This window comes from Lemur catta, chromosome 15 (assembly GCF_020740605.2).
Source record: "Lemur catta isolate mLemCat1 chromosome 15, mLemCat1.pri, whole genome shotgun sequence".
Classification (NCBI taxonomy): Eukaryota; Metazoa; Chordata; class Mammalia; order Primates; family Lemuridae; genus Lemur; species Lemur catta.
In genome coordinates, this window is record NC_059142.1 from 50,321,716 (window position 1) to 50,338,729 (window position 17,014).

At 52.9% G+C, this 17,014-nt stretch overlaps 1 protein-coding gene across 4 annotated transcripts in view; it reads right to left on the reverse strand.

The window, feature by feature from the left end:
* Nucleotides 1-1,367: 1,367 nt before the first annotated feature.
* The window catches only part of SLC39A11 (solute carrier family 39 member 11), a 356,160-nt gene continuing 340,513 nt past the window's right edge, over nt 1,368-17,014 (reverse strand). For 3 of the 4 annotated variants that reach the window (XM_045525211.1, XM_045525212.1, XM_045525210.1), the window contains exons 8-10: nt 6,143-6,241; nt 3,876-4,061; nt 1,368-3,089 (exon numbers count right to left, since the gene is read on the reverse strand). In XM_045525211.1, the coding sequence (XP_045381167.1) occupies nt 3,011-3,089; nt 3,876-4,061; nt 6,143-6,241 (364 nt within the window). In that variant the 3' untranslated portion in view covers nt 1,368-3,010. The remainder of the gene's footprint in view (nt 3,090-3,875; nt 4,062-6,142; nt 6,242-17,014) is intronic. The other variant, XM_045525213.1, reaches the window with a different exon arrangement.

Sequence of the window (17,014 nt, forward strand, 5' to 3'; positions counted from 1 at the left end):
AGAATCGGGTTGTGACGCTGGCTGCAGTGACTAGTCCTGGGGAAATACCAATGCTGCCACACCACGGGGACAGGCCAGGGCAGGGGCTATAAATGAAACTCAAGGGGTCTGCTCAGAAGCCTGAGCCTCTTCCTCTTCCTCCCTTCCCCCTCCAGGGGTGGAAGTTAAAGGGAGACGGCTGCAATCGTGCATACAGGCAGGACCACCTTGGTCTCTGTGCCCTCAGGAAGGAGGGACAGGGTCACAGCTTGTACATCATGCCTCATCCATCCAAGGTCCTGGCTGAAGAATGAACCTGGAATGGAAACTGGAAGTGGGAAGCCCACAGACCACCTAGGGTCTCTTCTGTAGGGGAGCAAATGAGAGCTGTAGCCTCTACTTACACCTCCCGTGCCATGTGTATATTTACATATTCGAACTCACTGCCTCTCTCTCCTCTCCCTTTATCCATTCTGCTGTGCGTGGGGTGCATGATTATGGTTAACCTTACCCCTCAGCCCCAAGATTACAGAGAAACGAGATGGGATTATGACTCAACCGGAGGAGGAGTGGACGTGACTCAGAGAAGCCGAGTACAGGAATTCAAAAACACTGGGCTCACTCCCTTTGGAAAGGGGATGAGTGAAGTTTTGATTGTACAGGAATAGCTACGTATTTTATGCAGAAAGTTTTTTTTTTTTTTTTAAGGGAAAGTAGGGGAATTAGAGTATTGTGGATATTGAACCGCAAAAGAGGAAGGCTGTAATCAATTTGATAGATTTTTTTTTTTTCTTCTTTTGGCTCTCCACCATCTGAACTCATTCCCAAATCTGGAAAATCTGCTATTAGGTGAGTCTTGGTAAGGGGTAGGACCAGTCAGTTCAGGGACACAGGATCTGAGCTCCAGCAGCTGGCTGTTCCTGTCTAGAATTTGCATGTGGGGCCAGGACACAAAGAACAGGATCAGCTCAAAGTCTGTGCTCGTGGTGGTGGTGGTAGCACCGAGGGCTTTCAGGAGAGGTGTCCAGTATGGAGGGGCCAGCACTGGGGGCCGTGGCACCTAAACCAGGCAGCTTTCCAGGTATGACTGGGCCATGGTCCCAGACCCCTGGATTTCTTGGATCCAACCCATTTTCAAGCTTGATTCTCCTAAAGATCCTGTGCATTCCCTACTCGCCTTCCATTTGTCTCCTTTCCTGTTTAAGTAAGCTGGAGTTCGACGCTGTTGCTTGCAACCACGAATCTGACTAGCCCTTCTCATCCAAGGTCTGTCCTTTGCCTCCCCTGGTGTTGGGTGGGGGAGATGTTAGTTCCAGCTTCAGTTAGCTCTTATGTTATCATCCCTGGAAGGAAGTGGCTTTGAGAAGGACTGAACGTAATACTAGTCATCCACAACAATATCCCCTTTATTGATATTCATCACAGTTATGAGGTCTTGTCCATCAGAAAGCACAATCTGCATTATGTGGAACTACATACAAAGACATAAAAATTAAAACATACACATACACCAACCACCAAACCAGTCAATCTCGACCAATCAAACCTTTGAATGTGTCTTCGATTTTGATCATCAGTGCTTTCGGAAGAACATACACAGACCCCGCCCAGGGCTGGCCTTTGGGGTCCTGGAGCATTCACAGAGCAGGAGGTTCACCCTTGGAAGCAACTGAACATGTAAACTCGGACAGCAGGCACTGACTACACAACGCCCGAATACCTGGCTCTGGGGCTGCCTGGCTTCTCAGCAGAGCTCAGCAAAGTCCCATGCGCTCCTTTGACCCATGAGGACGGCTGGCCTTAGCTGTGTCTGAAGGAGACAGGTCTTATTTCCCCAACTGGAAGAAAAGCTATGTGTATAAAAGAGGAGGGTGGCTTCTAGTCTGGTTCAAGTCATCAAGTCATTTTTTAGGGTCATTTCAGAATGGCAAGTTGGCTAAAATTTACCTTAAAAGGGAATGTAAAAATATTGGGTTTTTTTTTCCTACCTTTCTTCCTTTTCCACCCTAAGCCTAGACTCCAGCAAAGCCTGTTGCAGCTCAAGGTTCTTGGCCAGGTTACACGGCACCAAATGGTCAACAGGGAAGGAGATCCATTGCAGATTCCAAATGTCCTTCATTCGCTTAAGTTAACTTAAGTGGCTCCCTCCATGAGTACATGAAGAGTTTGAGCTCTAGCAGTTTGCTGGTGTTCCCACATCTCTTAGAAAAATGAAGGCTGTAAGCTTATCAAAATAAATGCCTAGGGGATTTGGAAACCATGACAAACACTTTGCTCTTGGAATCCACTGAGAGCAGAGGATGCCTCCTATCAAAGCCACACTCTGCTGGCTTTTCACAGGGCTCCCTGTGTGTTCAGTTGGCTGAATTCCCTTAACTTCAATAATGTTAATCTTTGCCTTCAGAAAAAAAAAAAAAGAAGACTAGCCGATTTCCTCTCCCTTGTCCGTGTCCCCCTCCCAGGCAGTACCTCCCTTTGGGGGAGGGAGAGGAAGGTGTATTCCTCTTTGGGCTGGCTTGGCCTTGGAAAGTGGGTTGCCATGTTCATGATGTTCGGTTCTGGTGTTCTGGGTGGGTAGAGGATCAGCAGGGAAGGAACAGGATGGGCAGATGAGGGACGTGCTAGCCATTCTGCTCGGAGTCCCCTTGGCCAAAGTGCTTGGGAGACTTCTCTTGGTAGCTTGCTTCTGCAGGTGAGGAGTTGCCAACGAGTCCAGTGAGGGAGACTGAAGGTTCCAAAGCAGAGATTTCCCTGATCTTTAGGTTCTTGATAATCCCACTGAAAAAAGATTCCATTCAGTGGCCAAAACAAAAATGTGTAATTCCACGACACCTTGAAATTCAAAGAAAAGCAGTATCTCCCTTGAAAGCAAAGTAAAAACTGTCATAGTATAATCAGAGTTAATCAGGATAATGAGATGAGGAGAGAAAGGAAAAATGTTTTAATGTGAAGGAAGAGGCTTGTGATCCCAGAGAAGCCAACCATGGCCGCCTCCTCGTGCTGTCATTCCGGGGGCCGAAGCATCTCAGCCCTAGCCCAGGCCGACGTCCAGTGACATCATCACCACGAATCCCAGGATGGAGGCCCAGGACGCCAGTTTCCCGTTACCACTGGGAGGGAAGGGGAGGAAGGAGAGAAAGACCTTAATGCCGCCTGACATGGTCTAGGCTGAAAGCATCCTCTGCAACGTCCAGTTCCAACAGAAAATGTACTACTATTAATGATGGTAACATGCATTGGGACTCACTATATGTCAGGCAAACTGAATAACCCATGTAATCCCAAACAACAACCTCATGAGGTCAGTATCATTATTACCCTAATTTTACTGGTGGGGAAACTGAGGCATAGAGACGTAACCTGCCCAAGGTCACCTATCATGGCTCTGGAGCCCATGCTTCGATAATAAAGAGTGGTGACTATTTCCTGAAGATATTATCTAATCTGACTTTATTATTTTATCTGAGCCTCAAAATGATTCTGCTATAAAAACCAAAATGAAACGGAGCAAGCCCCCACGCCCCAACACCTGGCCTACAGGTAGACAACGAGAACGTGTGTGTATCGCTTAGGCTCACATTTTAGAGCTCATCTCTCCTCTTATTCCAGGCCCAGAAAAATCTAAAGCAAGAGACAATGTACAAAAATGATAGTCTGCTTCACCAGAGGGACAAGGGGCAGGTGAGTATGCCACCGGCTAATATCCCTGTCTCTTGCCCTTGGCCCCTTGGTTAGTCTCAGAGAGCACAGTTGAGGAGGGGGTGGCCGTGGTCTTGGGAAGGGGCAGGAAGGGGTGGGAATAAGGAAGTAAGAGCAAATGAGGAAAAAGCAGGTCCCAAGGCTGGGGCCTGGGCCAGGGCCAGGACAGGGACAGGCGGGGAGGGGAGCTCTCCCACCTGATCTGGGCTTCGGGGATGATGTCGTCCATGACCACGTAGATCATGGCGCCAGCAGCAAAGGCCAGTGCGTAGGGCAGGATGGGCTCGGCCAGCACCACGGCAAAGGCACCAAAGACCCCCGCTAGGGGCTCCACCATGCCACTCAGCTGCCCATACCTAAGGAGAGAAGAGAGACACGTCCCACTGCACGGGGAGTCAGGCATTCACTCCACGTGCCCAGACTGTTGATTCAACCCCAGAACACGGCTGCATGCCACTCCACATCATATCTGAGCACGACGGGGCAAAAGCACGTCATTGTGTTCTAACCACCTCCTTCTCCTTCTCCAACTCCCTAGGAAACAGTTACAGAAGAGCCCCCCCGCCCCCAATCCCCGATTATCTTTAGAGCTTTAAGTTTTCTACATGGTCTTTAAGAAATAACAGCATTATTGAGACATAGTCACATACCACATGACACGCCCATTCAGTGTATACCGGTCGGTGGTTTTTAGTATATTCACAAGGTTGTGCAACCATCACCACGATCTAATTCCAGAACGTTTTCAACACCCCACAAAGAAACCCCATGCACACTAGCAGCCACTCCCGTTTCTCCCTCCCCCCAGCTGCTGGCAACCACTAATCTACTTTTGTTTCTTTATGGATTTGCCTCTTCTGGGTGTTTCATATAAATGGAGTCATGTAGCGTGTGGGCCTTTTTGACTGGCTTAATCACTAGCATCATGTTTTCAAGGTGTGGCGTGTCGCAGCCTGGATCACCACCTCATTCCTTTCCACGGATGGTAAAGTTCCATCTCGAGGCTACAGCACACGTTACCCAGCTGCAGGTGGGTGCCTGCATCATATTTTGAGTGACAGGGCACTGATTAGGAACAGTATGGGCATTTCCCAAGGCCAGTTGTAGCTGGCACGTTTGGGGGTTCAGGGCACAACTGTATGTACCCCTTTTGAAGGGGCTGCACTCATTTACCTCCACTGAAGAGTTGGGCCCACCTGGAGGTGGGGCACCTCTCTCGCTATCCCTTGCAGTGGGTGTTTGGCAAGCTAGACCACCTCTGAGCCTCGGTCTCTCCATCTGTAAAATGGGGTAGGAGATGCCTGCCTGCCCGGCTCCCACACACGGCAGGAAGGTAACGAGGGCAACTTGTGGGGACTGTGGATTTCACCTCCTGCTGCTTTTCCCTGGCTGGGAGCAGACAGGGGGCATGGAGGAGACACTGTGCTGCAGAATCCCCTAAGGGGGCCACTGCTTCCTGGCCCCAGGCTTTTATGCTCCGGCCAGCACAACGAGCAGCTCTTTGGTTTATACAACTCCTGGACTAGGCTTTGTAGCCTCAGGACAAAGTGAGTTTGATATCAAGCCCGGACTGGAGTGGGGAGAAAAAACAGTTCCATCTCAGGGTCTGGATGCAGACCACGGATACGCCACCCCTTCCCCTCATCTCCCCTGGTGCCTCAACTGCATGAAATGACAGTCGTTGTTTTCACACTTTCAAAAAAATCTCTAAGGCCACCTTGCTCCGGCCACGCCCAAATGCCCTATTCCATAGACTCCAACAACGGAGAAAGAGATAACAGAGGGTGGAAATGAAATAATTCATGTGCAGGAACTTGTAAATTATAAGGCCCTATAAAATGGAAAGCATTTTAAAATTGTTATTAGCACTTCTTTTAAATGCTCTTACCACGCATTCTAGAGCAGCGATTGTTTTAACAAAGAAGTGTTCCGAGGCTCAGGGTTGACGTTGAAAGGATACAATTACGGGACACACTAGAAAGCCCTTTGGGGAAGAGGAAATACTGGGTATGAGTGCAAAGATCATCATCACCCCAGAAGCTGTCTTCACTCCGACGGAGTTAGGAGAGGAGTGACTGTGATGTCTCCTGGGGACAGGCAGGGGAACGTCAGTGTAAGTTAAGGCATCTGACATCTGGAGTGGACACAAGGTCTGCCTCGGTTCTCCCTACCGGGGCGTGGTAACCTGGCACTGGTGGCCGTGGCTGTCCACAGCGGGGTTCTGAAATAGGAAACCAGCCGTTCAGACCAGTTCCGCTGCAGGCTGCAGGTCAGGAGATGAGACCCCCGAGCCTTGGAGATATACAGGTTTGCCCGGGTTGTTGGTGTTTTACCAGAAGCTCCAGATTCGCTTCCCGGTCAGAAGAGGTCGTTCTCGGAGAAAGAAGCCTGCACAGCGGACGCTCTGAGCACTTTGGCGGACACGGCCCGGCCCGGGCAGCTGGCGCAGAGCCGCGGCACTCACCAGAAGGCTCTCCAGGTGGAGAAGCCCGCCCCTCTCAAGGGGAGACTGACCGCCAGGCCCTCGGGGAAATTCTGGATTCCAATTCCAATGGCCAAGTTCCTGAAAGACCAAGAAGGAGCATGAAGGCTGCTGCCTGGAACCGTGTCCCACGCAACGGGAGCCCCTGGCCGAGGCCCCAAGCTCTGCTTTGGTGCCAGGGAGCCAGGAGTGGCCTGAGACAGCAGGAAGGAGGAGGAAGGTAGGGGCACACGTGTCGTGGAGAGCGTGGGTTGCAGGAGGGAGGGACACAGGTCCTCCACCCGTCATCCTGTCACTCTATCCTCACGGTGCTTGGGCACAGCAGAGGACATGCTGTCTGGCTGTCAGGGTGGCTGAGTTCTGCCACTTGGCTGCGTAACTTTGCAGTTTCTACATCGCCCTTTCTACACCTCTGCTTCTTCTATACAACTCGGGAATAGCACCATCAACCACCACTCCGTCGACTGCGGAGTGACCCAGTGACCCAGTCGTGCCTATGACATTCCTAGCACATGCGAGGTGCTCAGTGCATTTTGGTTTCTATTCTCTTATCATATTGTATCCAGAAGTAACTTCAGAAACGAGAGAAGGCAGAGCAGCTGCAGAAGCCAATGGCGACCCAGATCTGGCTCTGGGCTCGGCTTCATGTGGACTCTCTGGGCACGTCTGGCACTGTCACTGCACTGCTTTGGGCCCCAGTGGTGCTCACTGTGGTCCCCTCGCCTCCAGCCTCTGCAGGATCCCGAGGGACTGTGCCGGTCGGTGCTGTCCCTGAGATCCTGCTCTGCACACAGGCCAGGTGCAAAGGGAAGGCGAGCAGAATGAGAGGGGCACAAATGCAATCCATGGCTGGTGCCTGGACTCGGGGGGCTTATGATTTAGCAAAGGAGATGTGCATGCACAAACGTGAAGAACCTTCATTGCACATGCCACTAACTCCTGCAAGCCGGGCGAATGTCGGCTCGCAGAGGAGGCAGACGCGTGATCAGAGGGAAGCCAGGGCCATCTAGGCACCACAGCAAGACCATCTTAGAGTGTGTCCCAGGCGAGACTCTGCCTGGGCCGGACAGGTCCAAGGAGCAGGCCTCCACGAAGGCCTGTCTGATCAATGGAGATCTCAAGGGCACGAGAAGAGGGTGTCACTTGGTAAGTGGCACTGGGATGTGGCCTGAGGGAGCTGTGGGTAGAACAGAAAGAAAAGGGAGACTCCGTGAGCACCTGGCTTTCAGGTCAACTGGCTCGTGTCCGGGCACCTTGCTGCCAGTAGGAATCTGCTCATCAGCTCGGACAGAGGCAAGGGAGAGCTGGAGACAGCAGCGGGGCCCACCCTGTGCCCCCTGCCCACCCGCCCATGGCTCCCAGGACTGGGCACACTCACGGCCTTGATGGTACCGTCGGGCCCTAGCCAGGGCCCTGAGCTTCAGCCTCCAGCAGAAAACACCAAGGATAATCCCAGCGTTTAATGTCTAATCTCCATTTTGATTGAGAGCTTGCACCGCACCCTGTGTTTGCCTTTATCCCCCCAACTCACGCACACAAGCTTCATTGAGTCTCAGAGCTCCTGACTCCTCAGGCCGAGGGTGACCCCACCCCGGGGCTTCCAGTAGTCCCAATCTTTCTCATCCAACAGCGGGGAAGGAGGATGGGGAGAAATCAGACAGGATCAAAAAAGAAATCTGGCTAGAGATTTTTAGGAAAAAAAGTACTGTTCTGGTCCTTTGTGTTTTAAATGCGTGTGTGTGCGTGGTGGTGGGGCCTGCTTGGCCATCTCACTCTTCCTCCCCATCATTCCCCAGCCAGTCTCCCCTTTGTCACCTTGAAAGCCCTGGGGCTCCCCTCCTCTGTCGCTCTGCCAGGGAGGGTGATTAGCTGTGGGATCAGAGTTAATAAACTCACTTCTTCTTGCCTCTTGGGCCCCGGGTCTAGGAATCCAAATGTAGCTTTGGAAGATACTGCCGAGCCCTGCTCAAGTCGTAGGACCCTGACAAGCATGTTCCAACCGGCCGTGGGAAGAAATACAACTTGTTCCAGCAGCTTCTCTACCAGTTTCATGTCCAAGCTGAGCCTGGGTGTCCAACCCAGGAACAGAAGGCAGCTGAAATATATCTCTGTTGAAGAAGCTAACCTTAAGGACAACTTCTTGCCGACGTTTCCTGAGCCCCTGCCCTGACTTCTCAGACACACCCTCGTGGTTGGGCCCATTCCCTGGAAGCTCTTTCAGTCTCCCCTTGCAGCCCTCAAAATGGTCGAGTGAATATAACCAGCTTTCTTGACTCTTTGCAAAGCCTCGAGACAAAGGTGTATTCTCATGAGGAAGGCCAAGGTCTTGTCTGGGGTGGGCTGGCTGCCATCCTCTGACCCCACATTCACAGGCAGGTGCATGACTTACTCCACGTGCAACCATGCAATCTCCAACCCAGTGTCACAGCAAGTCAGGGTGGAGCTCCCTGTCCAAAGTCCTTGCCATGACGCAGCGCCCACTACAGCCATCTGCCGGGCGGGCGGTGGGAGCCTCCTCCACATCCTGCCCAGGAGCCACGTCCTGATAAGCAGCACAGAAACCCCATTCTTCCACCCCTGGCAAGCCTCGTTGCCTCTGCCCTGCCCGGCTCCGGCACGGGGCTTCCAGCCCAACCAGGTGCCGCACCCTCTGGTCTGGCCAGGCCCTCTGAGCAGGGCATCGCCTCGCTGGGTGATCACAGGGTCCCTCCCGTGCTCCTTGTCCGACAGCAAGGGCTGGGACCACAACTCTGCCTTTCCCACCTTCATACACGAGCCTTCTTAATTTGGCTCTCCCCAACACACACACGCACATACATGCATGCACACAGGTACACACACATGCATACACACACATATACATGCACACACACACTGTATGTGCAGCCCTGGCACAGGCCATCCATGTTCCCTCACCCTGCTGCATGTTGTGCATCCGTTAGGTGTCGGCCATGTAGGGGTGACCCAATGGAAGGGCCCAGTCCCCCCATGCTCTCTACTCTCCACCACTGGCAACTCTCCGAACGAGACTTGAATCCACAGCTCCCAAACCTGACTGCACGTTCCCGCCTCCAGGAGCTTTGCCAAATGCCAAGGCCTGGGCCCCGGCCCGGAGATTCTGATTAATTGCTCACCTCCTGCATCCTCCCTCTGCTCGGTACCCCCCCACCCCTGCCCCAGTTAAAAGTCAGGGCCGTTGGAGGTGGCCTGGCTTAGTACCGCTGGAGGCCATGTGACATGCAATACCGAACAGATCTCAGTGGGACCCCAGGTGCACCAGGGTGACCCAGGGCGAGCTACAAGACACTCAGCCTCTGCTTTATCTGTAAAGTGGGCGTACAACTGCCCCACTTGCAGGGCTCTTGTGCAGACGGGAAATGATCGCTGTGAAGTGCTGGTCCCAGCAGCTGCTGTTAAAGTTGCCCGAGGCTCCTGAACGAGGCAGCGCTGAGACTGGCACTCAGGCTCCTATTCCCCTCTGCCTGGTGACCTCCCAGCCTCACCCCGATCTCTTGTCCAATGGGTGCTTCTCAGCTTTCTCAATTTTGTGCCCTCCCGGGCAGAGCCATGCCCTGCAATAGAACTTGGCCAGCTGGGAGCCTCTCCCCAGGAGTCACTCCAGAATCATCCACCAAGCCCTTGGCGCGTGTAGGAGCAAGCTCACGCCACATATGAAGAAGATGTCAGGGGGAGCCCTGCCTTCAAGGAACTTGCAATATCACAGAGGGCAAAAGGCCCTGCCTGCAAATCACTACCGCCCAGCACGGAACTTGCCAAAGGCCATAAGAGAAGCCCAGAGCGTAGAGGGAGGGTGATTCTGGCAGAGAAAGACGCCCCAGGAAACCTTCATTAAAAAAGTGACTTTCACGACAGACGTAGGAGGATGGGGACAATTTTCGATAGGGAAATGCATTTCCTACAGGAAGAAGGAACAGAGGAGGCAAAGATAGACGATCTGGCAGAATGAGCTGGGTCTTCCTTTCTCTCCCCTTCCCCACGTCAAAGCCAACATACAAACAAAACCAAAGAATGCGTTGGAGCCCAAGCCTCTCTCTCTTAGTCATCTGTCCTCTGTGAATCTTTCCCATCTGAGTCTGTGGGCTTTTTTAGGGAAACTCTGAGTGTTAAACAACCCAGCCCCACCCCAAGTGTCTCCCCAAGGCCAAAGTATGAGGTTCCACCCAGGGGCCCCCACCTCATCTTCGGGAGGCAGACCCCTGTGCCGAGCGAGCGCCGGCGGGGTGGGGGGCGGGTTCCCTTGGAATTCATTTAGTAGCCGTCTCCACTCACACTTTTGACTTGAGAACGTCTCAGGCCTTGAGCTTGGGAGAAGCTTCCAGGTTGTTGGCAGCAGCACAGAGCACGTGCCAAGAGCCGCGCACAGCATTGCAGACCCCACTGCAGCAACCTGCGGCCAAAACCAGCCCACGTCTTGCGCTGCCACGTCCGTCACAGGCAGCCTGAGGTCCTCAGGCTAGAAGAAAAATGACGATAACCGTGGCTGCCACAGACTGCGTGTCACTCAGTGCCAGGCGTGGCTGTGAGCATCTGACACGTAGCAACACGCTTTGCTCCCTCAACCACCTCACAAGCGTTTTCCATCATTACTATTCCCATTTTACAGACGGGGAAACTGATGCACAAGGAGTTAAGTAACTGGTCCCCAGGGCTGCCCAGCTGGGAACTGACAGAGCGGGACTTTTTAACCGCTACTGTTTATGCTTCGGGTTTTCTGGGCCTCATGCAGACCCGTCAGCATATACTCATAGAGGGATGGTTTCCCAGGCCCAAATGCCCAGGAGGGAGCAGGCACTGCCTTAGGCCCGCTCAGCTAGTGAGCTGAGGTTCTGGCCGAGTAGGACAGCAGGCAAGATGGGGAGAGATGTGAACCAGAGACCTCCAGGGCTTGATGGAGTTGGAACAGCTCATCCACAGTGGCGTTTCTCAATCTCACCACTACAGACATTTCAAGCCACCAGCTCTTTGTTGCAGGGGCCTGCTCAGTGCATTATAGGATGTTACCAGTAGCAACCTCTCAACAACTGTGACAACCAAACTGTCTCTAGACATGGCCAAATGTCCCCCTAGGGGACATAACTGCCCCTGGTTGAGACCCACTGACCAAGGGTAAGCAACGGTTCAGGTGAGCTTGCTTCCTCAGCAAACATCGAAACAGCAGACACTGCTCAGACAGAGCACAGAAAACATCTAATCTCACGCATCTCGTCTGAGAATTTCTAGGCTCAGGGGACTTGAGTCTTCCAGGGAGCTTAGCCGGGGCAGGACAGCTTCCTGGGGCTGAATGTCAACACGCTTGCGAACCACCAGGCCTCGGCTCCCTTAAGGCAAAGCTGTAGTCGCGCTACAATGCTGGTGTTGCCCAATTCCAAGGGCACCTTTCATCTTGCGTGCTCTGTGCATGGCGCCACCTGGAGCTGTGCGGTGGGACACGCCTGCCTGAGCCCCAACGGCGGACTGGGGTTTAGTCCTGGGGTTGGAGGTGAGGCGCCCTCAGGAGAGGTGGTGGAGAGAGTCGCGGATTTCTCTGAGAATTGGCAAGTGAGCAGACGGCAACCTGCAGCCCTGCTCTCCAGGCTACATTCTCTGGGCGGCTGAGTATGAAAGGAGAGTGGCATATTCCTGACAAGCCCCGCTTCACCCCGGCTTTCAGATCCTCCCATGTGCGATGAGCATGTGTGTTCTTGCGTGGCAGGCCCTTACATACTGTTTTGATTGTTATCGTCCTACGGTGAAAGGCCCGATTGTTCAGGCCTGCAGATGACATCACCGGCTTCCCATTCGGGCAGCCTGTCGTGGTGTTTGATGAGCCTGCAGGTGGGAAGGGGCTGGGCGCTCCCTGCAGGGCTGCCCGGCCCTACCTGCTCGGCAGAGCTGGCTTAGCACGCAAGGGATCTTCCCCCACCCCTCCGTGCAGCCTGGGAGCCTTACTGGTGCAGGCTGGAAAGATGAGATGACCCATCCATTCCCCTAAAGCCTGCTGCCCTCCTCCCAGGGGGTGGGGAAAAGCCCCGGGAAATCAGGCCAGAAGGCAGGGTGATGGCTGCGGGTGATTCAGGTCACCAGAGCACCTAGCAGAAGTACAGGGAAGCCTCCCAGAGACCTGTGGGATCTCTGACTCCTGGAGGGACGCCCTGGGGACCTTCCCCTCAGGCAAAGCGCAGCCACCCTGTTCATTGGCTGGGTATGAGGCCGCCTCATGCGGTGTGGTGAGGGGACACACCTAAGAGCAACGTGCCTATGCAGCCATGGAAAGACACATCCTAGGAGTGCTGTCATTCAAGGCAGGGCTATTGATAATAGCTCCAAGGTAGAAACCATGCAAAGCCCACCCACAAAAGAGTGAATAAATAAATCGTGTTCCCTTCACACACTGGGATACTGTACGGCAATGAGAACGAAAGGTCTACACCCACGTGCAACAGTCTGCAGGTGTCTCAGGGACAAAACTGTGAGTGAAAGAAATTAGACATAGGGTACTAAATGCTGTATGGTTCTATTTACATAAAGTCCCCAAACAGGCAAAAATAAGCCATACTTTCTTATCTACTAATTGACGTGACAGGCCAATGACCATGAGCAGTTAATTCTCCTTAAGGTGTTTGGAATGTTAAAAACAATGCCTTTGAGCAGAAATACGGGACTCTGTAAAGACAAGATTTCAGTTCCTGGGTGGGAGGAATACCTTTGGGAAAAGAGTAACGTCCCATGGCCTTTTTAAAAAGTTAAATACACGTGCGGAACAGAGCCCGTAAGTGTCCTGCATGACGAATTTTCAGCAGCTGGACAAACCCACAAAACCCACACCCAGATCTAGAAATGAAACGTGGCCAGCACCCCAGGACCCCCCAAAGCTGGACTCCTTCCCACTGTCCTCCTCCAAGGAGGACACTATATTCACTTTTAAAGCATAGCTTAGTTGTGTGTGTTTTGGAATATAAATAGTTTAGGCAGCAGTGCAAGGCCCAGAAGAGGACCGTCTGAGGGCTTGGATGATGAGGGCCCTGTGTTCTCATTTCCTGCGAACGTGGTGTGTGGACAGTATCCGCAGATCATGGGCTTGGACCTCTGTAGGGGGCATTTCCTCAGATGCCCAAGTCCGTCCCCACCCCACCCTGAGCGGAGCATCGCCGCTCACTGCAGTTTCTCCGAGAGCTTCAGCCTCTGCATCTGCAGCACCCACGTTTTAAGGGGGTGCAACAGAAACACTTAATCCTCCAGCTCTCAAAATACAAGTGCACACCACTAAAAATGTTTCCAGCATTTTGGCACTTTCTTCTATGGAGCTTTAACTGCCTTTATAAACATTTGCTATTTCTTTCCCATACGAGGTACAGGCCATTTTCCATCTTGTAGACGTAGTAACCAGGGTCCACAGGGGGCGAGGGATAAACTAAGAACAGAGCGTGGGGCACGCAGTGAGGGAATCACGCTGTGTTCCAAGCCTCTTCCGCACCTCACGGCTTCGCCCTGAAGCACAGAAGGCTGACGGGGCAAGTGGCCAGTGGCAGCTTTGGGGACAAGAAGACCATAAACCCTGGTATCGATCGTCCTTGGCTACTCTATCACACCTCACAGGCAATCTGCCAGGGAATCCCGAGAGATCTATCTTCAAGATCTGTCCAGAATCCAGCCACTTCTCCCCTCTTCCATTGCTATTCCCGGGTGGGAGCCTCCAACACGTCCTTCCTGGGCTACGGTAAGCAGCCTCCTAACCTGTCTCCTTGTGCCTGCCCTTGGCCCGTGAAATCTGTTCTCTGCCCCTTTGCCTTGTCTGATTATGCTGCTCCTCTGCTCAAGACACTGCTGTGGCTCCCCATGTCACTCAGAGGCAGGGCCCGCTTCTTCTCCTGGCCTGCAACGGCCTATGTGTTCCTGCCCTCCATTCTCCCTCTCACCTCTTCTTCTATTGCTCTTCCTCTAGCTCCTTCTCCTCCAGTCATTTGGTCTCCTTGCTCTTGCCCCAAAATGCCTGGTTGCTCCTACCTTAGGGGATTTTCACAGAAATATTCCTTCTCAGATATCTGTGGCTCACTTGTTCACCTCTTCCAAGGCCAGATCATAACAGGTATTGTGGCCTCTCTCTCTCTCTCTCTTTCGACCACTAGCTCTGGGGGAAGCCAGTCGCCATGCTGTGAGAGCACTCAAGCAGCCACATGGAGGTGCCCACGTGGGGAGGAGCTCAGGCCTCCTGCCAACAGCCACGGGAATGCGCCATCTTCAAAGCGGATCCCTCAGCCCCAGCCAAGCGTTCGTGTGACTGCAGCCCCAGCTGACCTCTTGACTGCAACCTCACGGGAGACCTTGAGCCAGGAGCACTCAGCAAAGCCACTCTCAAATTCCTAACCCCCCAAAATATATGATAATGTTTGCTGGTTAAAGCCACCAAGTTTTGAAGTATTTTGTTACGTAGCAATTTAGAATTAATACAGTCACCTTTTCAATGAACTCTATCCCTATCCTTATCCAAACCTAGTGTATTTTCCTTTCTCTCTTTCCTTCCTTCCTTCCTTTTTGATAGCATTTACTACCTTCTAACCTACTGCAGAATGTGTTCATTTTTTATGCTTATTATTCATTCCTTCTCCCACGCCTGCCCTGGCACCAGAACAAGCGAAGAACCTCTGTGCATCAACCCGTCCCAAGCACACGGACAAGTGCCAGGTGCACGAAGCGCTGGGACAGACACGTGTACAGACGCAGGGCTGCTGTCTGCTCCCAGCTGCAGATCGTCAGTCAGCGGCGAGCGGGTCACAACTCTCTGGGCCGCGCTGTCTTCAGCTGTGAAACAAGGAGGTTAAGTTGGGCGACCCGTAAGCTCTTTTCCAGATCCCGAGCTTTGTGATCCCGGCACAACGACGGCATTGTGGGTTCTCCGGATTCCAGGGGCTGCCGAGACAGGCCTCCGCCTTTGCCAAAGCTCATTTTCCTGTCTGTGCACATCTGGAAACCCAAAAAACAAAACCATCACATTGTGCACATCTGGACAGCATAAACCAATCGCTCCAAGAGGAAACTCCAAAACGGCTGCTCAGCAAAACTGCAGCGCAGGCTGCAGGAGAGAGGTTGAAAGGCTCCTTTCTTTTCCAGCCGCAAAACAATCTTCTGGGCACGATCTTAGAAGCTGAATGCTTTGCCGCTGAATAACACGCGCTCTCAATAGCCTTTGACTGCGGTCTCTGTCCCTTTGCTCTCTCTGCCTGGCTCCTGGCCAACGCAAAACTTACAGAAAGCGATTTTTCCTCCCTATTCCATTGTTTAGACCCATCTATACTATACCTTCACTTATCCTTGGGGCATGTGGCCCGAGTTCAAAGCTGAACACCACCTGCTCCTCCTCCTCCTCCAGGGAGAGTGCTTGAGCTGCTCTCGGAGCTACAGTGCTCCTGAGAACCCCCCGGCCATTTGCATGTGGTTACAATGTGTTCCCTCCCCTCCGTGGCAGGGAAGAGGGAGCTGCCTGGCCAGTATGTAGTCTCCTTGTTTGACACCCAGCCTGTGCTCCCAAAACAAACGGGAATGATTATTCCTTTGCAAATGAGAAGAGTTTCAGGGGCATTGAACCTAAGCTCCACAGTGCAGAGGGGGGAGCGGCAGCAACGGAACCACCTTCACAGCCAGTGACGCTGCGGGCTCGCAGGCGAGGACAGTGTGGAGCACGTTAAGACGGCAACAGCAGGGCGTGAACACAAGGGGAGGATGAAGGTGGATGGGTACCTTGGGGTCGGGCTGTCATTCTGCAGACTTCCCTGAAGGGTACAGGTGACAAGGTAGGAGCAAGACGCAGGAAGTTAAAGGCCCCAAAGCCCAGCCCTGAATCCCCACGGTCAGACAATAGCACCTCTACGAGCCTGAGAAAACTCTCCGAGGTGAGGCTGCTGCTGCCCACCCTGAAGCCTACAGCACACGGACCACTGACCGTGCGGGCAGCAGGCAGGACCTGAGAAAACCAGGAGAGATGCTGGGAAGAAAGCTGACAAAAGAAATCGTTTCCTTGCTTGTGCTGTGTGTTTTTGGATTTGCTGTCTAGCTAGCCGGGGACTCAGAGTTTTGCTGGTGGGAAACGACTGTTTTCTGCGAGTCCCAATATGGACAGCTCAGGGTACGTGGCCGAGAAGCCAATGCCAGTGGGGTGAGTGGGGATGATCGTCAGCTGGGAGGTTCAGTGCCTGCTGCTTTGCACATGCTACCAATGCCATGAGGATGGTGGCAAAGCAACTCCCCTCATCGGAGCCACTTCTTCCAGAAATGCCAGGAGTGGACTGCAGAGGCACCTGGCTGGCGGCAATCACAGCAGGAGCACCAGAGCCACTGACTAAGCCCCTGCCCTGTGCCAGGCCCAGTGCTAAGCACCAGACGAGCATCTTCTCCTTTTTCTCTGGCAATTACCCTAAGCAGGAAGTGTGACCCCATGTTACAGATGAAGAAACTGGGGCTTACGGAGGTAGAGGTATCTTTCCCAAGCTCATCAGCCGGCAAGTAGCACAGCTGAAATTCCAGCTCAGGCCTGTTGACTCCAGAGCTCAAGGGCTTCACGCGTGTGTCCAAACTGCCCAACACACCCCTGCAGAAAGGGTGCACAGTGAGAGTGGATCTTGCTGTGATCTTGGTTCAGGAGGGGCAGCCTGCGATTCTTAGCGATAGTTCATACTCTGAAGCCATGTATCACCAACTCTCTACTGCCACAGACAATGTAAAAGATCTCTGTTTGCTATAGCATTAATGCTTTTTTCTGCCAATAAAAGCTTCCTCTTCCCCCTCTCCTCCCCTGTTTAGGTGCATCTGTGGCTCGCCATTCCTGTGTATCCCAGATTAGCATCCTTTTTGCTTACTCCT